The sequence below is a fragment of the Mobula hypostoma genome, chromosome 7 (assembly GCF_963921235.1).
Source record: "Mobula hypostoma chromosome 7, sMobHyp1.1, whole genome shotgun sequence".
Lineage (NCBI taxonomy): Eukaryota > Metazoa > Chordata > Chondrichthyes > Myliobatiformes > Myliobatidae > Mobula > Mobula hypostoma.
This window is the reverse complement of record NC_086103.1, coordinates 108,341,451-108,366,469: the sequence shown is the minus strand read 5'-3', so window position 1 is coordinate 108,366,469 and position 25,019 is coordinate 108,341,451. Positions and strand designations below refer to the sequence as shown.

Here is a 25,019-nt window from a genome sequence, read left to right as displayed (position 1 = left end):
GACGTAATGTTGCAGTAATATGTCATTAGTGAGGCCGCACTTGGTGTAATGCGTACAGTTTTGGCCACCCTGTTACAGGAAAGACATTGCGAAATTGGGGAAGGTACAGAAGATTTTAAGAGGATACTGCCTGGACAAGAGGGCCAGAGTTATTGGGAGAGGTTGATCACACCGGATCTTTATTCCTGGAGTGCGAGAGAATGAGGGGTGACCTCATAAAAGTTTATAAAACCATGAGGGCTATGGATGGGGTTGATCATCTATACTCCTCATGCCATTTGTGCATCACCTGCTTCCATTACTTGTGGCATCCGTTAGTCTCGCGAGACCATGGATCTGCGCCTGGAAAATCTTGCTTCAGTCTGTGTTGGTACAGCAGTGTCTGTTGTGGCTGTAGAGGCCCACGCGGGAGTGACAGTCTCGGCTGCAGCGACTGCACGTGAAGGCACCGTCCTCCAGTGTTATCTTGGTGTTGTTTTTCCGACGAGTCCGCTTTTCTTCAGCAGCAAGCCTCAGCTTCTCTTCTCCTCTTTTTAGGCCTCTGCGTAGTTCCAGCCTCCAGCGAGAGCAATCGCTTGTGATGTCCTCCCACCTCTCGACATTCATTTTCAGTGACCTCATATCTCTCTTGCAAACATCTTTGAAACGAGGATGGGGCCGCCCTTGTGCTCTCTTGCCGGAGGCCAGTTCCCCGTACAGCAGGTATTTCGGGATCCTCCCGTCTGACATGTGGTGTACGTGGCCCAGCCAGTGGAGACAGCATTGTTGGAGCAGGGTGAAGAGGCTGGGTATATGGGTGCGAGCCAGGACCTCATTGTTGGTGACTCGGTCAGTCCACGTGATGTCCAGGATGTGTCTCAGGCTGCGAAGATGGAAGATGTTAAGATGCCGCTCTTGTTTGTAGTAGAGGCTCCAGGTCTCACGGCCGTAAAGCAGTGTGCTGAGGACGCAGGCCCTGTAGACTGCAACTTTAGTGTGCGTCGTCAGCTTTCTGTTCTCCCAGACTCTCTTTGTCAGCCTGGCGAATGTTGAGGCTGCTCATCCGATCTGTCTGTTGATCTCGGGGTCTAGGGAGAGGCTGTCTGTGATGGTGGAGCCAAGGTATGTAAACTTGTGAACTGCCTCCAGCTCGTAGTTGTTGATGATAATGGCAGGGGGGTACTCAACACCTTGGCCCAACATGTTGGTTTTCTTCAGGCTGATGGTCAAGCTGAAGTCCTGGCAGGCCCTTGAGAAGCCGTCCATGAGGCGTTGCAGTTGCTCTTCAGAGAGTGTTGCCAGTGCCGCGTCGTCTGCAAACAACATGTCCCTGATGAGTACTTCATGAACCTTGGTTTTTGCCCTCAGCCGGGACAGACTGAACAGCCTCCCGTTCGATCTGGTGTGGAGGTAGACACCATCAGTTGATGTTCCAAAGGTGTGCTTCAGCATGACTGTGAAGAAGATGCCAAACAGGGTGGGGCAAGCACACAGCCCTGCTTCACACTGCTGTGGATGTTGAAGGCCTCCGAAGAAGAGCCGTCGAACTGAACAACGCCCTTCATGTCTGTGTGGAATGACTGAACTATCCTGAGGAGCCTTGGGGGACAACCAATCCTGGCGAGGATTTTGAACAGGCCATCTCTGTTCACAAGGTCGAAGGCCTTCAAAAGGTCACTGAAAGCGACGTAGAGTGGTTGTCTTTGCTCTCTGCATTTCTGTTGTAGCTGTCGAAGGGAGAAGATCATGTCGATTATGGAGCGTTCTGACCTGAAATGACACTGAGACTCGGGATATACACTTTCCGCTATTTTCTGAAATCTGTTCAGGACCACGCAGGCGAAGACCTTCCCAACGATGCTCAACAAGGAGATTCCTCTGTAGCTGTTACAGTCGCTTCTGTCCCCTTTGTTCTTATATATGGTGACAATGTTGCGGTCTCTCATGTCTTGCGGCACTGCTCCTCTGTCCAGCACTCTCACAGTAGTTCGTGCAGGTGGTTTAGCAGGATGCCCTTTGCGCAGTTGATGGCCTCTGGTGGAATGCCATCCAATCCTAGTGCCTTCCCAGTGGGCAGGCTGTCGATGGCTTTACTCAGCTCTTCAGCAGTCGGCAATGCATCAAGTCCTTCCTTGATGCATTGCCGACTGCCGAAGAGCTGAGTGAAGCTGTGCTTCCATTAACTCATTAATTTAAAATAGCTCAAAAGGTCAACTATTAATGGCAGAGTGTGAGAGAGTGTGTGTGTGTGTAAAAGAAAGTGTGCAGGGTGGTGGGGGGGGGATATGGGTGTAATAGAGGGAATGTCTGTGATAAGGTGTAATAATGTAGCCTTTAAATGGGAGTGAAGATCCTTTGTCTGGGTACACAAGAGACTGAATATGTTGCTATCCGAACAAAAACTGGAGGAACTCAGTGGGTTAGGCAGAACTGGTAAAGGGAAATGGACAGTTGACATTTTGGGTTGAGACCCTTAATCTGGACAGTCCAGATAAATGATCCTAACCTCCAAGGCTGACTGTCGTTTCCATCCAGAGAGGCTGACTGACCTCCAGCAGTTTAGATTGCGCTCCTTTATCTGGGTAACGTATTGCTAAACTGTGAAGTCAAGATAATGCAAAGTCTGGCCTGATGGGATACGCCAAGCAGCCCAGAATATACAGGTATAATGAAAAGAGAAAAGGATGAGAGGAATAATTGGCACATATGGCCAGTCCTGATACAAACAGAAAGGAAAAAAAAACAAATGATCTAAAGTTGGACAATTCAATTTTTTCTGTCTTCAGCATCTGTCTTGTTTGATTTACATTCCTTGACCCATTGATGCTTTCAAAATACAGTCTAATTCCTTAACTGTTGCCCCCTTTTCACCTTTCCCCATTAAGGCACAGAACCTACAGCACAGAAACAGAACACCCGTTGAGCTCACGCTTTGTAATAACTCCTCCACCTAATTCCTTTAATCAGCTTTCATCATTTAACCTCTCCTGAATTCTTTTCCATCACTATCGTCCCCCTATCCCTACGCTCAAAGCTTGATTTATTACTTTCTGATGAAGGATCATTCACCCACAACATTACTTTTGTTTCTTCAGCCAAAAATGCTGCCTTAGTGTTTTTAGCATGTTCTGCTTTTTTTTTACAGATTATTATTACCTGCATTATCTTGCTCTTTTCACACAGGTGAACCCAGGATTAGGATTTCCCACAAGTAGAAGATATCAGAATTAGAATCAAGTTTATTATCACTGACATCTCATGTAATTTGTTGTTTTGTTACAGCAGTAAAGTGCAAGACATAAAATATTACTGTAAGTTACAATAAGATATATATAGAAACATACACACTCAGTGGCCATTTTATTAGGTAGGGCCTCCTGGTCTTCTGCTGCTGTGGGCCATCTACTTCAAGGTTCAACATGTTATGCATTCAGAGATGCTTTTCTGCACACCACTGTTGTAATTCATGGTTATCTGAGTTACTGTCACCTTTCTGTCAGCTTCAGCCAGTCTTGCCATTCTCCTCTGACCTCTCTGATTAACAAGCTGCTTCTGCCCACAGAACTGCTATACACTGGATGGATTTTGCTTTTCACTTCATTCTCTGTAAACTTTAGAGTCTGTCGTGCATGAAAATCCCAGGATATCAGCAGTTTCTAAGATACTCAAACCACCCCATCTGACACCAACAATCATTACATACTCAAAGTCACTTAGTTCACTTTTCTTTCCCATTCTGATGTTTGGTCTGAATGACAACGAAACCTCTTGACCATGTCTGGATGTTTTTATGCATTGAGTTGCTGATTAGATATCTGCATTAATGAGCAGGTGTATGGATGTACCTGATAAAGTGGCTGAGTGTACTTAGAAGCAGAGAAAAACACATAAGATGAAGCAGGTTAACACAGTATGCCAAAAATAAAGACTGTCTTCAGAAATCAAATATTGTCATTTGATTTCAATCTCAATTTGTGTGTTAATTTGATACTCTGCAGATTTCTACAATAAGCAGCCTTATTCGAATAGCAAGCATTGGTTTCATGCCATATAACAGAAAGTCAAGAAATCTATACTGGCATTCCAGTGCTAAATTATTAGAGATCCTGTCTTTAGATGAAGTGCTAACCTGTTCATGGGTTTACGGTCCGTTCAGAAATCTGATGATAGAGGGGAAGAAGCTGATCCTAAAATGTTGAGTGTGTGTCACTTGTCAGCCTTCCCTTTTAAACCTCTTCCAATGTGGCTTTATAACAGCTGGACTAACAATATTTTCTTTGACCAACTTCTATTTAACTGCTGCTGTCAAGCAACTTGAAGCATTACTACATTGCCTATCTAAAAGTTTCTTAAATGTCTCCAATGTATCTGCCTCTACCACCACCCCAGGTAGAGGGTTCCCCTGGAACCTTGAAGTGGTTGGCCCACAGCACCTGTGTAAAGTAGAGAGTAGGTTAAATACCTACATCTGACACCTCCCCTATACTTTCCGCCCATCACTTTAAAGTTATGCCCCTTTGTATCAGCCATTTCTATCCTCAGATAAAGTTTCTGGCTATCCACTCTATCTATGCCTCTTATTATCTTGTATACCTCTATCGGGTCACTTCTCGTTCTCCTTCTCTACAAGGAGAAAAGCCAAATTCATTCAACCAATCCTCAGATGACCTACTCTCTAACTCAGGGAGCACCCTGGTAAACCTCCTCAGCACTGTCTGAAGTTTCCACATCTTTCCTATTATGAGGCAAACAGAACTGAACACAATATTCCAAGTGTGGTGTAACCAGTTTGATAGAGCTGCAATAATACCTTATGGCTCCTGCATCTAACTAATGAAGGCAAACATACCATATTTAACTGCCCTATCACTTACATGGCGACATTGAGGGATCTATGGACGTGAACATTAAGTTCCCGCTGTTCTTCCACACTGTTAAGAATCTTGCCATTAACCTGTAAGAATTCTACCTTCAAGTTCGATCTTTCAAAGAGAATCAATTCACTTTCCTGCCACTAATTGACCTCAGGGGGTGGAAACCGGATGCCCATGAGCCAGTCGTCATTAGAGATCAGAAGTGGAGAGTCAGCAACGTTGAATTTCTCAGTGTTATTATTTCAGAGGACCTGTCCTGGGTCCAGCACATTACTTTACTTTATTGTCACCAAACAACTGATACTAAAGCATACAATCATCACAGCGATATTTGATTCTGCGCTTCGCATTCCGTGGATTACAAATCGATAGTAAATATTAAAAATTTAAATTACTGCCTTTATAAAGAAGGCACTGAAGCGCTTCTACTTTCTTAGAAGTTTGCACAGATTTGGGCATGTCATTCAAAACTTTGACAAACTTCTCGATGCCTCATGGAGAGTACACTGACTGGATGCGTCATGGCTTGGTATGACAACAACAATGCCCTCGAGTGGAAAAACCTACAGATACAGCCCAGACCATTACAGGTAAAGCTCTCCCCACCATTAAGCACATTTACATGGAGCGCTGTCACAGGGAAGCATAATCCATCATCAAGGACCCCCACCATCCAGGCCATGCTCTCTTCTCACTGCTGCCATCAGAAAGAAAGTACAGGAGACTCAAGTCCTGCACCACCAAAGTCAGAAACAGCTATTACCCCTCAATCATCAGGCTTCTGAATCAGAGGGAACAACTTCATTCACCCTAATACTGAACAGATTCCACAACCTATGGACTCACTTCTAAGGACTCTTTATCTTGTGTTCTGAATATTTATAGCTTACTTATTATTATATTTTTTCTTTGCTTTTTGTATTTGCAGCTTGTTACGTTTTGCAGATTGGTCATTTGCCCATCTCTGATGTGTGCGGTTTTTCATTGATTCTATGATGTTTCTTTGTAGTTACTTTGAGTGCCTGCAAGAAAATGAACTCACGGTAGTATGCAGTGACATATACATATTTTGATAATAAATTTACTTTGAACTTCTCAGCCCAGTTCTGCATCCAATTAATGTCACTCTGTAACCTATTACAACTTTCTATACTATCTACACCACCACCAACCCTTGTGTCATCTGCAAACTTATTAACCCACCTACAGAACACCACTAATCACTGACTTCCAGGCAGAATACATTCCATCCACTACCACACTTTGCTTTCTGTGGGCAAGTCAATTCTTAATCCATACAGCCAAGTTTCCCCGAATCCTATGCATTTTATTTTTCTGAATGAGCCTGAATAGTTTTCTGAATAGGGAAACTAGTCAAGTGCCTTACTAAAATTCATATGCACCACATCCACTGCTCTACCTTCATCAACACAAAAAAAATCAGCAAATGCTGGAAATAGCAATTCCAGACAACATTTATGGAAAAGAGTAAAGAGTCAACGCTTTGGGCCAAAACTCTTCATCAGGACTGGAAAGAAAGGGGAGAAGTGACCATGTGTGTGTCTATTTTTATTAATATGTTCCCAAAAACTTTTATCTTCCCAAAAAATTCAATCAGGCTCGCAGGCACAATCTGCCTTGCACAAAGCCAGACTGACCATCCCTCATCAGACTATACTTCCTCAAATCCTCATACATCTTTTCTCTAAGTACCATCTCCAATAGATTTCCCACCAGTGACATACAGACACTGCTCTATATCTCCCAGGATTATCCCTACCATCTTTTTGGAACCCAGGAATAATATCTGCACCCTCCAAACCTCTGGCCTGTGGCTAGTGAGGACACAAAAATCATTGCCAATGATGTAACTATCTCTTCCCTCATTTCCCGTTATGACTTGATGTATATTCCGTCTGGCCCTGGTGACTTATCTATCCTAAGATTTTTCAAAAGTTCCAGCACATCCTTTTTCTTAACGTCAACAGATCTACATTGACCTCACATTCATCATGGTCCCACTCACTAGTGAATACTGAAGCAAAATATTTACTAAGAACACCCCCCCCCCCGCCAACTCTAGGCAGGCACATTTCCTCTTTTATCCCTGATCTGTCCTACCCTCACTCTAGTCATCCTCCTATTCTTTACATACATGTAGAACTCCTTACGGTATTCTTTAATCCTATTTGCCAAGGCCTTCTCATGTTCTCTTCCAACTGTCCTGTCCGTTCATAAGCTCCGTCCTTGTTACCTTGTAACTCTCAAGAGCACTGTCTGATCCTTGCTTCTTAAACCTTCTTCACTGGATGTTCCACATCTCCTATCAACCATGGTTCCTCATCCTACCATCCTTTCTCTCCCTCAATAGGACAAAACTATCTAGAACTCCAGCAAGTGCTCCCTAACCAGCTGTCACATTTCTGTTGTACATTTCCCAGAGTACATCCATTCCCAATTTATGCTCCTAAATTTTTGCTCTTTCTCAATTAAATACTTTCCCGTACCATCCGCTCCTATCCCTGTGCAAGGGTATGGTAAAGGTCAGGGAATTGTGGTTACTTTCTTCAAAATGCTCACCCACATTGAAAGATTAGTTTGCTTTATTCTTCAAACTTTAAAACTGTCCTCAATGTAGAATTATCCTTCTGGATGTAAGTGGTTAAATGGAGAAATAAAACTGAGGAGGAAGTACAGAATACGATCTCGAATTGCATGCCTTATTTTGAAAGAGTGCTAACAACTCAGCCTCATGTGATTAGATAACAATGAAGAGACAAGCTACAGATGGTATATCTTGTAATCAAAAACCAAAAGACTGGTGTCTTGATGGTCAATCAGGCAGCTAATGGCACATGATAGCAGTGGAGAATGAGGATAAAAAAGGGGAGGCATGAACAATCAGCACTGCAACTACAGTTGGAGGCAGGCAAGCAACATCCTGGAGCAGGGAGCTACAGTCAAAGGATGGAATCAATCAAATCCATCAAGACTAGAAAATTAGTTTTCAAATCTACTTTCAGCTATTTAGGGTCTGAGATGCTAGTTACAATTGAAAGTAGAATTGTACAAGAGATTTTGAAGTAATTGATCTAATTCCTAACAGTGGTAAAAGCATTGATAGTATCTGTACAATGTATTATACATAATCTCAACAATGCTTTAAAGTTAAAGGTATGTCTGTTTTGTTATAAATTACTTCAATCGAAAAGTTCACTTTAGGAACAGAGGGTCTGGTAAAACTTGGGCAACATATTAACACTAAAATATCAGGATCCATGATTTGTTTGTTTTATCATTATAATGATGCTTACCAATTAAGGATCATTCTTTGCATTTATATTATTTATCCATGAATTTGTATTTATAATGTTCATTTTCATTGTGACATTCAAGATGATTGTCAACACCTTCAAATTCTTCATAGTTCCTAACTTGCTGAAATAGTGAAATACCTTCATTTTTACTTCCAGCCATTTCTGGCATCTCCAAAACAGAATGCTTGAAACCAGTGAGCAAAACAGTTCTGAATTATCTTACTACATATATTTCGCCAATTATCAATGACAAACCATACTGTCTGTAATGCTTTTGAATCAATATCTATCAGCCCAAATAAATAACATGAGCACATGCGACCGATGCTATTTAAAAACTGTTCACTCTCAGCACAGTGTAGTGTCTAATGGTCATACAAGTGAACAAGACTGATACCAGTTAGAAACTATTTTGCAACAGTCTTCTGTCCCAATTAATTGGCATAAGGTCCCAAATAAATAAAAAGAACACTGGCTGTTTTCTTGTTTAGTTTTTTTACGAGTTGCTCCAAGTAAGCGGCCTCCCCGATTAACCGATTACCCAATCAACCGAAAACCACTGTATATTTTTGGGAAACATTCTTAAGGCCTATCAGAAACACCATACTAATTAAGTTCATCCTCTCAATGATGTAAACTTCGGGTGAATGTTTGATTCCATCACTAATAATATGTAACTTGCATAATCATAATATCACGCCTATATCCCCTCCAGTTGAACTGCTGTTGATACCTTCATTTGTTAGTTTCAGACTTAATCATGGTAACAATCTCTGATGTAAGGAGACAAAGTCCTAAGATGCTTCAAATGTGTGTAATCAGATAGAGATCATCAAGCCAAAGAGGGTATGAAACATGACTAAAATCTTGCTTGAAGAAATAGATTTTAAAGGCTGTCTCAGAGGAGGCAAGTAGGATGGATGGGGAAGATGTTTAGCTGAGGTTAGGGATTTAATGGACTAACAAGGGAGCAGCAAGGCATATTTGCTGCGGTTGCAAGGATCACAAATTAGTGGGTATAAAGAGTCATTGGAGGGTTAAGAAATGGAGACAATGATAAAGCATAGCAGGACTAAGATAATTAAAGATTTTAAAACAAGGATAAGTACTTTAAAATCTGTTATACTTGGGGAGTAAGAAACAATGCTGGACATGAGATATGTGATAACTAAGTTTAAATTTTGATGTTGAGCAAGATACTGTTTTGGTTTATGGATATTGGAGAATGAAAAGCAGGTCAGATTATAAGCATGATTAAGTCTGAAAATAATGTATGCTCTTGTGTGGCTGTTACACACTACGCCGTACTTCGAGTGAACAGTTTTTAAACAGCAGCAGTTCCATGTGCTTGTGTTACGTTATCCATTTGGGCCGATGTGGGGATTCAAAACACAGTATAGACAGTACAATTCATCGTTGATATTTAGCAAAAAGTATATCGTAAGATAATTCAGAACGGTCTTGCTCGCTTCGGTTTCAAGCATTCAGAATTGGAGACACCAGAAACGTTTGGGAAGGAAAATGAAACCATTTCACTATTTCAACAAGTTAGGTACTATGAAGATTTGAAGGTATTGACAATCATCTTGAATATTACAATGAAAAATTAAGATTATTCATTACCTGCACTAGGTATTTGCACTGATTTTGTTCATTTAGTCACAGCAGCATATACTGGATGAATTCCTCTGTTGATAAATAGGAACATATATTTTATAGTACTGTCGTAGTTTGGTAGGGTTCTAATTTGTTCTTTATTTCATTTAAATACATAATTTCTTACTCAGTTAAATGGTATTTTTTACTTTTATATACCTTTTTATCTATTTCAATGAAACTTCAGCTAATCGGGGCAGTCATTTCATTGGGCCAAAGTGCGTTTATGTCCTTATTAACCGGAATATGGTTATTTCTGCAACAATTTTCTCAGCATTGTGAAAGTGATCATTTTTTTCAGCGTGAAAAGGAACAACAAGACTTCCTTGTTGTTTTTTGTCACTCTAGTAATTACCCCAGTCATTACTGGGATGAACCAATATGCAACCAGGATGCAAATTTCACATGAGGAATGCAATTCCTCTGCAAGGATAACTTGGTCTAGTAACATCCAGCCTCAGACAGCCCTACCAGGTATCTCCTATCCCATGTAGTGCACCAATAAAAGTGGGACACAATGCTGCGTCTGCCAGAGCTCAATCTTGATCTTTGGTGCTATATGTATGGAATTTTCCTAGTTACCACATCCCCAGGATGCTTCGGTTTCCACCCATCCATATCCCAAAGATTTGCTGGTTGGTAGCTAACTAGCTACTGTAAATTACCACTTGTGTAGGTAGATAGAAGATAAACTAGGAGAAGTTCATACATTTGCAGAAGAGAATAGGTAATAAGGAAACAAATTAGGAAATAGGATTGCTGGGACTGTTCTGAAAGTTGATACAGACTCAGGGGCAGAATAACCATCACTTGTGTTGAAGAAATATGTGAAATATCTTCTCTACTAACCACTTCACCAAATTCCAGCATTCCTCCTCTTCTGCCACCAACTACAGAGCTCTGATCTACATAGAAACATAGGAAATAGGTGCAGGAGTAGGCCATTCAGCCCTTTGATCCTGCACTGCCATTCAGTATGATCATGGCTGATCATCCAACTTAGAACCCTGTACCTGCCTTCTCTCCATACCCCCTGATCCCTTTAGCCACAAGGGCCATATCTAACTCCCTCTTAAATATAGCCAATGAACTGGCCTCAACTGTTTCCTGTGGCAGAGAATTCCACAGATTCACCATTTTTAAGAGATCCACTGAAATTGCTGGTCTCCCAGTTCCTTTCAGACATATAAGTCCCTGTTGACTGCTTCTCCAAATCCCCCATTTCTCCCAGCTTAACCACCAATCATGTTATCAACCCTCCTCACTTAATATTCAATACTACTGACGTTAAGTGGAAGGCTAGGAACGTCAAGAAGGAGAAGGATGAGAGGTGACTTGATGAAAGGAGGATGAGAGGTGATTTGATAGAGCTGTATAAGATGATGAGAGGCACAGATCATCAGCAGCAGATTTTTCCTAGGGCAGAAATGTCTAATATGAGAGGCTTTAATATAAGGTGGTTGAAGAAAACTATAAGAGGGGATGTCAGGGTAAGATTTATTTTTTTTTACACTAAGTGGTAAATGCATGGAAAGCTCCGCAAGGGGTAGTTGGCAGTGAAGGTGGATAACTTAAGGAATTTAAGAAACTCTTAGATAGGTACACGGATGAAAGAAACATGAAGGGCTATATGTGAGGAAAGCATTAGATTAATTTTGGAGTAAAAATCACTCTCATTCTTCTAAAATCCAGTGAGTACAAGCCCAAAGCCATAAAATGCTCCTCATACATTAACCCCTTAATTCTTGTGAACCTCGTCTGGACCTTCTCCAATGCCAGCACATGCCCTTCTCAGATAAGGGGACCAAGCTGCTTACAATACTTTAAGTGTGGTATGACCAATGCCTTATAAAACCTCAGCATTACTCCCTCCACCATTAGCATATTGTGGCTACAATCTGAACAAACTGCACCATAATTTCTCACTATACAGTGCAACAGAACAACTCAAACTGACAACCACTACAACCAAGGATAATGCACAGAACACCACCAACCGCAAACTGCAGCAGTGCAGCCATTCCAATGGAAATTCCTCATCACTGAGTCTAGATCCAGGAGCTTTCAACCCAACAACCCAGTGAGAATATCTTTCCAACAAAGACCATGGCAGTTCAAGAAAAATGGGTCTTGTTGACTATGCACATCTTGTAAATGAATTTAAAAAGAGATCTCTGATCCCTTACACTAACTCTTTTCGACTGCTAACCCAGTTTAACTTTCGTAACTATCAATGCATCCTTGCTCCTTCCCGGTCATATCACAGGCATATTCGGATCTGTAGCCTCTAACCATATCCTCACTTCCATGCCTAGATTCCTGCCTCAGAAAGAAGTGTAAAAAGACAAATTTCCTGCTGTGGGCTCTGACACAAATTTAATTTTCAGCCTAGGGCCACTGATTAAAATAAAAGCAGTAGAATTTATAACCTAGTGGTTTACTTCTAATAAATAGTTATTAACTTAAAATGTTAACTCTGTTTCTTCCTTCATCAATGCAGGCTGCCATGACAAATACGTATTTCTAGCATTAAATTAACGTTGACAAAACTGAAGCAGATATGCTCTCCTTACTTCTACCTAGGAAAGTCATGATATTTAATTCCTCTTTTGCCTAACAGACTTTCTCCTTTTACCTCAGATGAACCTCTGATTGATTTTATCTCTCGAGCTCAATTCCCAGAATATGGGTTGTTGAATATAATTTCAAAATCACTATTCCTCTGGCCATCCCAGATATTTGCCCATTACATAACTCTTTCTATTTCTTAGCTTTTTGGCTTCCTTTTCTTTCTACTTACAAAGCTCTTTTTCCCATCATAATTTTGCTAAGACATTCATATTCAAATCAATTGCTGTGCAGAAATCTTTAAATTCATAAATTAATATAATTTTCAGCCAACTCCATCCAGTAAGTCAAGATAGTGACTGTACTTCATTAGGAATTTTAAGAGATTTGATACGTCAACAAAAACACTCAAAAAACTTCTATAGATGTACCGTGGCGAGCATTCTGACAGGCTGCATCACTGTCTGGTATGGTGGGGGGGGGGCTACTGCATAGACCAAACAAGGCTGCAGAGGGTTCTAAATTTGTCGGCTCTATCTTGGGTACTAGCCTACAAAGACATCCTCAAGGAGCGGTGTCTCAGAAAGGCAGTGTCCATTATTAAGGACCCCCAGCACCCAGGGCATACCCTCTTCACACACTCAGCGATTCAGGAACAGCTTCTTTCCCTCTGCCATCCGATTCCTAAATGGACATTGAACCAGTGAACACTACCTCACTTTTTCAATATATATTATTCCTGTTTTTGCACGATTTTTAATCTCCACTATAAAAATACTGTAATTGATTGATTGATTTATTTATTTTTCTTCTGTGCTATGCATGGCATTGAACTGCTGCTGCAAAGTTAACAAATTTCAGGACATATGCCAGTGATAATAAACCTGATTCTGATTCTGAAGTCCAACTCTCTTTCCAATGAAAATTTTTAAGTTTATATGTAATTCTCTTCCTAAACACCTTTTCCATTACTTACCTTACACATTATTTCACTGACGCATGCCAAATCTCAGCTTTACTGGGTTCATCATCTTTTAATTCCTGGGTAAAGCTGCCAGAGTTTAAGAATGTAAAAAAAAGAAAACATTTCTAATAGCCTTTCTTCTGAAGTGGGTATGATATAGAATCCAGTTCTTTTGAAAGGTGGTGAATCTGAAATATCGGTCTCAATAATAATGTGAAAAACTGAAAAGTGACGCACTAATACAATCAGGATTTCCTTTAGATGCTGTCAAAATTAATGCTTGAAACTTTTGGGATTTATTTCCCCACGGTAGACAAATTAAACAGTCTTATACAGTACAGTGCAAAGGTCTTAGGCAAATGTAAAAAAAATCTGTAAAGCGAAGGTGCTTTCAAAAGTAATGAAAAGTTTCAAAGTATCAGTAGACAGTAAAAAAAACTAAATCTTATCAATATTTGGTGTGACCATCAAGATGCTTTTAAAACTGCATCAATTTTCTTAGGTACAACTTTGTGCAGTAGATAAGGAAGCCGGCTGGAAGGTTGTTCCAACCATCTTGGAGAACTTGCTAGTCCTTCTGCAGACTTTGTCTGTCTCGCTTGTGTTTGTCTCTCCAGATAATCCCAGACAGCCTTGATGATGTCGAGATCAAAGCTTTGTGGAGGTCATACCATCTGAAACTGCATAAAAAATCTCAGATGCCTAAGAATTTTGCATTATTCTGTAGATTTTATGCAAGTATGACGGCAACATTATAGATGAAGCTTAGAGGAAGGGACAGACTTAGGATCAAGTGGCAGTATCCATTAGGAAGGTGGTGGAAGTGGGTTGATTTGTACTATCAATGCCTAACTCTGAGAGGTCAGGTTAACTCAAATAACTAAGTGTAAGAAGTATTTGATAAAGTCCCTTGAGCCTCAGTGAATCCTTGTTTACTGAGTATTGCCTACAGAGCTTACTGACAAGTAATGTCTCAATTCTAGAGTACTAAGCAACTGGGAAGTTGGGATGAAGGGGCGCAGAAAATGGATTAGGGAGAAGAAAAGCATGCATGTGTGAGAGCTGAGTTAGGGCACGTACTGGAAATGAGAAGCAAATGATGGCTGGCACTGGACTGTGTTGTTAATGTAGATTTGGGGGAAGCATTCCAAAACCAATTATGCTTTAATTTTATCATTTTGCTACTGACCTTCACAGATCTGGTTATGTCACCAGCAAAGGGCCTAGCACCTGTCTCATAACTGAGCTGGGCAATACTCTGTTTGATGACTGTGTTAATTAGCTGCAAAGTATTTTCAGCTTTGTCCCTTTACACTTGCCAACTTGGGTCACATTTTACTTCTTTAAAATAACCATAATGCAATTTCTTCTCTGCCTCTTCCCTCCCCCCCCCACCCCCCGAATAACAACATGCCCCTCTCTCCAGTCATCAACAGTGTGTTGAAAGCATTTATTAGGGATCTCCTTTCTCTAGACAGATTGGCAATGACATCAGCTGGAAATCATGGGGAAATTCAGCTACATTTACAATATGCCAAGCTTATGTACCCTAATTTTATTCATTTTACTGCTTTTCCTAGCAGGCTGTTGAATCTTTGAATGTTGTTATTTTCAAATAACCCTTGTAGTCCTTTAAATAAGGAAGTGTAAGGGGTTTCTTCTTTTACGTTACTGCGTAGGCTAATTAAAATGGCTTCTTTGTTATGTTAACCGCTGAGAAAGTTCTCTCACTAGCAGCTTGTTTGGGTTATATTATTGATAAGAGAGCAAACGAACCAATTGGGATAGATGTCATTCTTTCTAGTGTGTCTGTAAGTTATTGTGATGTGCGGGTTTTTGGGCAGAAGGTGCGATGGAGGGAGAGAATGGACAAGATGCTGTGAGCCGGTTAACGGGGTTGAACCCCGAGCAGGAGTCCGAGGTCCAGGGTCTTCGGCAAGGAGAGGAGACGGAGACACTCGTGTGGAGCGTCTGGTCGACCACCGTGGTTGGTCCCAGGCGGCAGGTCGAGGTGGTCAGAGGGGATCAAAGGGTGAAGAGAGGATCATTACTAGAGCTCCAAATGTTGTGCAGGAAGAGATTGAACTTTGATAAGTGTGGCGCCTTTTATTTTCCTTTTATATTTTATCTCTATTAATTATATAGTTCCAGTAATATCTATAAACTGTAACTCATTTAATCGTATATGGTGTATTGTCTGTTATTTGGCTGGGTGGGGTACATCACACAGCATCCACACAAACTTAATTACCCAGTTTGGCGAGGCCGAGGGCTGTTTCCCTAGACGACAGCAAGTTGAGCGACCCTGAGGCTTGCCGGGGGGCTACAAAAGTTTTAAAAAGGCTGTATGAGAAGTGTAATTGAATTAATTATTTTTCTTTGCCTGATTTTGAACAGATGCCCATCCTCAGATTTTTTTTATATACTGATGTCAAGGACAGTAATTTTCAAACTGATTAATGGAAAGAAAAATCACACTGGAACAGACACCTGACCTGCAATGCCAATTACATTCTTCAGCTGTTCAGGCTTTTACTTTGAAATATAGCCCTGCTGACTTTTATTCTGATTGTGTTCCGACCGTCATTCAGATGGCCAAGCTGCCTTTAAATTTGGAATTCAGTTTGACTACATGAGAACAGCCATCTTGTTTTGGTAGGGTTTTTCAGTCAAACTGAAGCATATTTACACAAAATTGTGTTGTCTTTCCTTTGTTTGCACCAACATACATCATCGTCTGTAAATTTTGGTTTAGTTCATAAAGAAGAATACTATCTGAGCATTATTTTGTGTTAATATTAACATTTTTCCCTATTATTGATATAGTGTTTGACCAACCTTGGTAATTCAATGAATACTTACATGATATTAATCTTCTTCCATACTTTAAAACTTTGCTTACTCATGTTGTGAAAAATTCTGGATATTTTACATGCAAGTGTAGCTTTAATTATTCCTAATTTCTTTTGAAAGTTTGCTGCATTAAGTACTTAAGGTATTTTTCGGGTTTGCTCTCAGTGTTACTCTTACTCAATTGTAATGAGAGTGCTGCTCATATAATGTACCCAGAGCTTGGGCGCTATTCCTAACTCCCATATTCAGTTTAGTGGAGGTTGGCTTACTGCTGAATTGTGTACTTCCTGCTTCACATATAAGGAGAGCAGTACGTCAGCCATTATTTAAACACAACTCTCTTGAGCAGTAATATGAGAGAACTTCTTTCCCCTCTACTAAAAACAGGAATGATTGCCCATTTTCCACGAACTCTCACAATAACTTTACAAGATTCTGATAATTTGGCACTTCCATTTACTAAATTCTTAAGCTATTTTATGGATTTGCACTCTGAATTTACTACACTTTGTCATCAAATGAATGGACAAATCAGAAGACAGGAAGTGATGAAAGAACAGGGGTATCGATCTTGCTTGTTATGACATTGGTTAACATGGCAGAACAAAATGCATAATTAAAATCCTCAGAGATTGTGTGTTACATTCCATTTTAGATTAGAAGAGTTCAAGTTGAAAGTAAATACAGTCATATGTATTGAAACAAATTATATACACTTCACACATGCAGAGACATTGCCTCATCATTGCTGTGAGAGGATTTGAAAGAGTTTTGCATAACATGAGATATACCTGATATTCTTGTGTCTTAAGACTACAGCGCTTTGAAGAAATTATATCTCTCAAATTTGACTGCAATTTTTGAAGAGGTGACCAAGATAAATGATGAGAGAGGTATAGTAGACGTTGTCAACATGGGCTTTACCAAGACTTTTGACGAAGTCCAGCAGGGTAGGATGGACCGGATGAGCTAGCCAATTTTAAATGCAGGAACAATTACAATTTGTAAAAGATATTTGGGTGGCTACAGGGATAGGGAACATTTAGAGGGATTTGGCTCAAATGCAAGTAAATGGGACTGGATCAGGAAGGCAAACTAGTCAGCATGGACTAGTGTCTCTTCACAAAAAAGAGAAAAAACAAATCAAAAAGGCTCATAGACTGCTGAAGCTGAGGAGCAAATCCTTGCCTCATCATTTCTTGACAACCATATGCTGAGAATTATTATAAAAAAGTGACAATTTTGCCCAATCAAAGCCCCATTATTTCCTATCCTGGTGAAGTGAAAACTTCAACAGTTATTGCAGGGTATAATCTACTTTGAACCATAAACAAATGGTGCTCTTTCCTGGCATACCAGCTTCTTCAAAGTCAAACATCGATTCCAAGCCTTATAAATTGTAGTCATTAAGGAAACATCACATTGGAAGCTATATTCCATCTTGGTCTGTTTATTTTTGTAAAACAAGTGGCAGGTGACTCAACAGAATATCTACACACACCCTCATTATCCATACCAGTAAGCCACTATTGCCAAATACAATTTTTAATCTCAACCTGAAATTTAACTCTTTTTGTCTTTCCACTATGCTACCTCACTTGCTAAGTGCTTCACACTTTATGCTTTCATATACACAACAATTTTGTTGGTACATCTATTAATGCAGTTCATTGGTGATACTTGGAACATGTTACCGCTCTTCAAAATTTGAGCAAAATTCACATACTGGACCAATATAATTGTGATCTGTTATCTTAATTGATTGAGCAGGAACAGAAAGGTGCAAAATGTTTGTAAATCCTAATCCTAAATCCTTACAAAGTTGATAAATGTGATCAGTTTCAGTCCACTAGTTATGACATAGTACTGTGGCTGAAATAAATTCAAACATAAAGCAAACTAAATTCATTTAAAAACAGAAGAGCACCACATGACTTTCTATTTCTCATACTCAAATGTTATGAGACAATGATAAGATCATACAGTGAATATAAATTATACTGGAGCCATCCCTAAAACCCCACTGATGACTGCAATGTGTTGAAAGTAGAACTATCATGATAATTTCAAAAGCTTCTCCATTAATATCTTTTATTGAAATCTATAGAAATGATCTTGGGTGACTGTACAGCAAGCTGTAAAATGTCCATCATCTCTAATGCACTGTACTATGTTACAAATCAGATAAAGAACTCAAGGAAATTTTTAAGAATAAAACTATCAAAAGGAAATTCAAATTACACTGCATTTGAAATTCTAGTCACCTCAGCTGAAGGAACATTTTATCTTCAACATTTTTTTTATTATTTCACAATGAAGGTTCCTTCTAGAATGCATTTCCTAGACTTTGAAATGTGCTCAAACATCGTAAGTTCAATTAGATTCTACTTTATTGAAAGTAAATTTGTTTATACTCTTTCTAACCTGGACTAATCAAATTGTATTAATTATTAATTAGGTTTCTCTTAATTTTAATATATTTTCTTCAAACTTTGGGGAGTCTTCACCGAGAGCTACAGCTGCCCAGGTAAACAAGAATGAATGTTTTTTTTTAAGATATAATCTTAAAGAGTTTGGAGAACATTACCGTATTTTGAACAGTATCACTGTGTCAAATGAAACTTCTAGAAATTTCAGAAAAAACGATGGAAAATAGATATGAAAGGTGGGACACTTCCTGGGCATTCTGGTAGTTACCTTAATTGTGCAGCACTTTAAATAATGAGTTAAATTGATATGCAAGCTTGTGAATGTCCTAGATCTGTAATTTTTAATAAAAATTCTACTGAGGGTAATAGTGTAGAGGTTTTTATAGAATTCAGAGTTAGTTGCATATTTGTTACTCAATGGATAATACTTACCGGGTTCCATTGAAAGCACTTTTACTAGAAATTTGCTTTCACTCTTCAACCACTTGCATTTTAGGTTGCATACTTTACAGCATTGGGTGCAAAGGATGCCAGCCTAGAAATTCTCACAGTGGATCATTGAATATATATAAAAAATACTCTTTGCAGAACATTTAATGGAAGGCACAAGTTTTGTTCCCAAACACACACTGACTTTTCCCATTGCCTTTGGTATGCTTTCCTAAAAAAAATGACAGCGACATAAAGCATTCTTTCTTGCCTAATTCAAAATAGAAGTTGATGCCACATTACTTCATTCACGAGACTCAGTAAAATAAAATGACATCCTTGCTGCATCACAACATCCAGGAATTTTAACTCAAGCAATAAAGCTCAATTCAACAAAATAAAATGCTCAAAAATTGTTTGCTGGATAAGCACTGGTTTGGAATCTGGGGTCTAAATTAGATGAGGAAACAGCTAAAGCCCAAGTCTCCCGAAAAAAATGATCCTTGAGATTAAACTGAATAATTTTGAACAACAGCAGATGCTTCTTTGCCGTCTAGACATAGTTTGCAGGATTTCTAAATATAAGAATGATTTGGCTTGAACGCTAAACCTCAGGTAAGTTTTGCGGGAGCTGCACACAGGTTAGTGGGTAATAGACGAGTATGAATTGGTTGTGGCCAACCACACTATTGTGGAGCAGAGTAGTAACCATCTAAGTAACTAAAATGAACTTAACTCCTTGCTCATGGGCCTTTAATAATTGTTAATGAAGCTGAATTGCAAAAATACTTCTAGAGCGATCCTGAATCAAGTGTCTCTTAGTCATGCTAACAAGGAGTCTATGGCTTCTTTAGCTAATTAGTGGATATACGTGAATATCATCTGAGCAACCTGGAACTGGAAGTATTTCATCCACTCGGTGAGTTTGAGGTTGGCTCATAAAATAAGACTACAAACATACTTTCAGGAACAAAATTAGACATGCACCATGGAGCAATTTCTAGTTTATCTTTCAACTGTATGCAAGAAATATTTGAAAAAACATATTTATTGAAAACTAATTTATCAATATGACAGTCAGGGATAGAATTTACAAATCGGATCAACACAGCTCTGAAGTATGGGAATATATCTCAATTATTGGGCGTAACAAGGTCAGCACATTCAGCAGCGTTTCCCATGGAAAATACTACCTAACCTCTGTAACTGAATTCCTTATCATGCTCCATCACAAAAACTCCAAAATTAAGTTGTGTATTTTCAAATTCTACTCTCCAGCTCTTCTAGCCAAGGAACTTTAATCCGGTTCCAATGGAATAAAATTACCTGATTACTGGGACCGTATGTTATTAACAAAAATCTATTCAGCATTATTTTATTCAATGATCTCTCTCCCATCACTAACTGTAAAATAATCCATCTCTACATTGTTTTACTGGGAAACAAAACATCAAATTTCCTCTGCAAAGATGTTCAGTGAGCTTATAGCTTTTCAATTTTGAGTCATTACAGCTTTAACTAACCTTGTTCAGGGACTGGGGGTTTAGCTGTCGTAGATTTTATCTTGAGAGCATCTTTGGCAGACATGTCACAGCAGGAGCCTTTATTAGTGTCTTGATCGCTGTCGGCTTGGTCACTATCTCCATGTCCACTGTCCCTCAAACTCACCCTCTCTGGATCTTTAAATGTGGAATTACTGGAACAAAAGACACCACTATTCTTCACCACATCAATTTTGAGTAATTTGGTCTGACTGAACAATACAGACAGGAATGCAAATAGAGTGAGTAAGACAGATATTTAATAGGACTTACCTTTGAACGAACTGCTGCCTGCTGCCCATGTAATTGGGCTCTGCGGGAAAATTGTCTGTCTGTGAAGAACAGATGAAGAAATTTAAGTGTATTGGTACATACTAAAATATCCTAGAGCGAAGCAAAATTTCCTACAGGCAAATGATTAATAATTCAAAAAGTCCATTTTATCTTTTGATTTATACACTATAATTGTCTCTAAAAGACCCTAGTTCTATAATTGCACATCCTAAATAAACAGATTACTACAGGGCAAGAATTTTGCTGGGTTAAACAATGCAACTTTATTCTCCAGAATTTGAATTAGAGCCAGTATGAAGGTAGCTTCTTAATCATCACCAAAAAAGCTGGGATAGAATTTTCAATTAATTACTTTTAACTTTAACACAATTGACAAAAATGTCTTGTAAAACAGAAAATTATCACTTTTACTTTAGAGTATCTTCATTGCTCCATTAGTTTCAGATGTAATTATATACTTTATAGAAATGGAATGACAGTTTTGTCTGAAAAACACAGAGGGGTTAATACATGCAAAATTCTTGTCTCCAGTTTGACATAGGAAGAAGATCGAGAAGATCAATTTCTTTCACGTAAAATACAAATGCAGCTTATTAAATATAATTTCATTTTAAAGCATTAACATTTTCAATCCTTCATTCTTCCTTGGAATACTTGTTTAACTGTATAAAATAGGCTTTGTAAGCAGCTTATAATTAAATATCTGATATAACTTATTTATGTTTTATATACACCCCATAACTGGAAGAGTTTAGCCATTTAATACATTGACATTTGGTTGCTGTATTTTAATAATTAGATAGTCTGGTAACTAGATACCCTGTTGCACATTTGCAGAAATGCAATTTGGCATATAGGCCGAATTTGCAGGTTATTAGCAACCACAGAACACAGCCTGAACAGAGAGGATAAAAATTACATTTTTAAGTGGCATGTGTCTCACAAGTCAATAATTCAGCCTTGGTCACGAAAGCCAGCTGGTTCAGCTACTTATTAGCTATAAATTATATCTTGTTCGATTCCTTTTATTTCTACTAGAATGGTGTTAATTGCAGAATAGTATTTGACACATAGTTGTTATCCTTTCAATTTTGGATATTGCTGCCTGGACTACCTTTCCAGTACTTAAATTAAGAATGCCAGTTCAATCTTATGTTCTAGTGTTGGCATAGAGAGCTTTATGGGCAACTGAACTACCACCCTGTCATGGCTGTCCATGTGAAGGTCACACAAGCATTAACTGATTTTGCCTTGGGTTCATTACAGATTAAAGGAATTTTCTAGCACTAATTAGCTATTCATGTCACAATGTGTTCTCAGGTGACAGATCCTCATGGCATACAAGGTCTCTCCAACTAGAAGCCAAACAAAAGTGGCAGCCTTCCAAATGGCCTGGAGTTATTTGGATGTCTTCTTCTCAGAGAGAGGGTCACTAACATGCCAGGAAAATTCATGTGATCTGTGACTCCATACTAAAATTATATTCACAATCGTCTTTATGCCCAGCAGTCAATTCTTCCTAGGAAAGCATCAATTTCTCTTTGGCCTCCACAAAAATAGAAAAGGTACAAACTTTACATTTTCATAACTACTATCAGTCTTAGGTACACTTTGTTTCTACGCATAAGTGAAAATCCATTACTGAATTGTTCATCTTTTCTGGGGTATACACAAATATGTACAGTATGTGCTCGGACTGTTCCAGCTTACATGACCAAAACACAAACATTTATATCATCAAAATATCATGGCATATGTAAAAGCATGGACCTTTGAGACATGAATCAGCTTTTTTCCCCTCTTTTTCACTACTTATTTAACTATATGTATATATAGATAGACATGTATCGTAACTCAGTTTTTATTATTGGGTATTGCATTGGACTGCTGCCACATAGAAAAAAAATCACAACATATGTCAGTGATATTAAACCCGATTCTGAGATTCTGAACTGTAACCTAACTATTCCTTGTGTTCCTTTATTTCTACATACAACCAAATAAGTTCTGCTAAACTACATAAATGTACCCATTCAGTTTTCCAGCCTTTCCATTATTTCTCCTTCATAAATTGTTTATATTGTACATTTCAGGTTCCTGTTTGTGACTTCTAAGCAGGGTCTTGTTCTAACCTAGCCCTAATAAGCCAGTTCATGGTTCTGTTCACCATTCAGAATATCTCATTTGAAGAGAGAGGAACAGAAAGAGATAATTTCCTGATTTCAATAGATCACATTTCTTTGGCCTTTATAACGAAAGCTGCCACAGAGCACATGAACACCATGGGTTGGAACAAAGGACTTTTATTGCTCGTTAATTCTCCTGCCTATTAGTTAATCTTTTCAGTAAAGCCATGCACATTTCAGAAAAATGTTATCACTGTTGTCATCAATACCAATTATATCTTTGGAAACATTCTCAAAAGCTGTGAGAGACAGATTCATAGCACACAGTAAGTTTATCCATTATTTTACATGGAACACAAAGTCCTCAAAATATGAGCTCAGATTTGGGGGAAATAAGAAATTTTTTAAACTATTATACCACTGCCCATGTGCTTTGTGTACAGTGAGGTTTAAATAATTCAAGATTAAATAGGTTAAAAGAGTTTTACACATTGAAGTCTAAAGCACTTAGAAGTTTACTGAACAAAAACTGTTGTCAGAAATAGAGTGGTGGAGAATCTTTTGTGTTGTCTTTATCCATTTGGAACATGGAATATGTCAAATTGTATTCCAATATTGGAGTGGTTGTTGACAATTTTATTATTGCACTTTCTGTACATGACATGTCTTTTTATACATGTCAGTTCATTCTTCCATTACACGACCCAACAGCACCATAAAACACAGCCAGCTTGACTTTATTGTGGTAGTCAGTGTATTTACATCATTCAACAAAGATACACACTTAGCAGTAGGTATACTGTCAATGAAAGGTACGTTAAAAACCTATGGAAAGGGCTGCCCTGTCAATTACAGCACACGAGCAATACAATTGCCAGAATATTTCTGTCCATTTAATACAGTAGGTCATATCAACGGCACTGTCTTGTCAATAAAGCAGTACTGAATCCTATTAATGGTGCAATCCTGTCAATATCATCTGATTTCTTATGTCTTAACCTCTCCAATATCAGTAAAGCTGACAGAATGGGATTATAGGGTTACTGTCTGTCAGATATATAGCATAGAATATTATCAGAAATATGATATTTTATTGGAGCCCTGTCTGCTAAATTGAAAGAATCCCTCAATGTGTATATATGAGTAAGCTTGTAATAAGAGACAACCATCTTGAATATCAAATGAAGGAATATCATAGAATAACAGAAACAAAACCTACTGTATATTTGAGTACCAACTTTCACAACTTTTCAAGATTGCAACTAATGAAGTACATTTTTGTTTTATATGCAATCACTATTGTAATAACGATAATAGCTTGCCAACAATGGGACTCTACTGAATGCATTTTGCCAAGTACTATGTAGAAATGAAAGATCAGGATTAGGCAATTAAACCGAAGGTTATTGCACCGTTTAATAAGATCATAGCTGATACATGGTTTAACACCACTGCCTTGCTTTACTCCCATATCCTTTAAGACCATTATGTGTCAGAAATCTAATAAAATTATAACTGGCTAAGGATTAATTGCTTTTGGCAGGACACTGTTCCAAATTTTTATCGCCTTATGCATGTGGTAATATTTCCTAACTTCACTTCTAAAGGACATGGTCAATTTTTTAAACAATGCCCATACTTCTATATTTCCCAATAACGAAACTAAATTCTATCTATCTTTTTCACTCCTTTAATATTTGAAAACAGCCATATCACTGACACCACTGATAGGCTGGTCTTTTGAAAATGGCCTTTTGAAAAATGGCTTTTGAGCAACAAGAGTTTTTAAAACATAAAACCATAGGGTCATTTACAACCACCTGAGGAATGAGACAGAGCCTATTTGAAAAGCAGTGCATTCAACACTATCGGTCTCCAGTATTGCACTGGATGTCAGCCTAGATTTTGTGCACAACCTCCTTGAATGTGAAATTTTCTGTCACAATGGTGGTGCTACCAACTGAGCCAGTAAATGGGCTAACTCAGCTG

At 38.7% G+C, this 25,019-nt stretch overlaps 1 protein-coding gene across 7 annotated transcripts in view; it reads right to left on the bottom strand.

Annotated features, from left to right (window-relative positions):
* Positions 1 to 25,019, bottom strand: part of pcdh17 (protocadherin 17) — a 154,161-nt gene that overhangs the window by 110,715 nt on the left and 18,427 nt on the right. For 3 of the 7 annotated variants that reach the window (XM_063053762.1, XM_063053758.1, XM_063053757.1), the window contains exons 2-3: positions 20,884 to 20,942; positions 20,593 to 20,765 (exon numbers count right to left, since the gene is read on the bottom strand). In XM_063053762.1, the coding sequence (XP_062909832.1) occupies positions 20,593 to 20,765; positions 20,884 to 20,942 (232 nt within the window). Of the gene's footprint in view, positions 1 to 2,510; positions 5,876 to 12,897; positions 14,039 to 20,592; positions 20,766 to 20,883; positions 20,943 to 25,019 lie in introns of those variants that run through there. The other 4 variants (XR_010018675.1, XM_063053760.1, XM_063053761.1 and 1 more) reach the window with 4 other exon arrangements.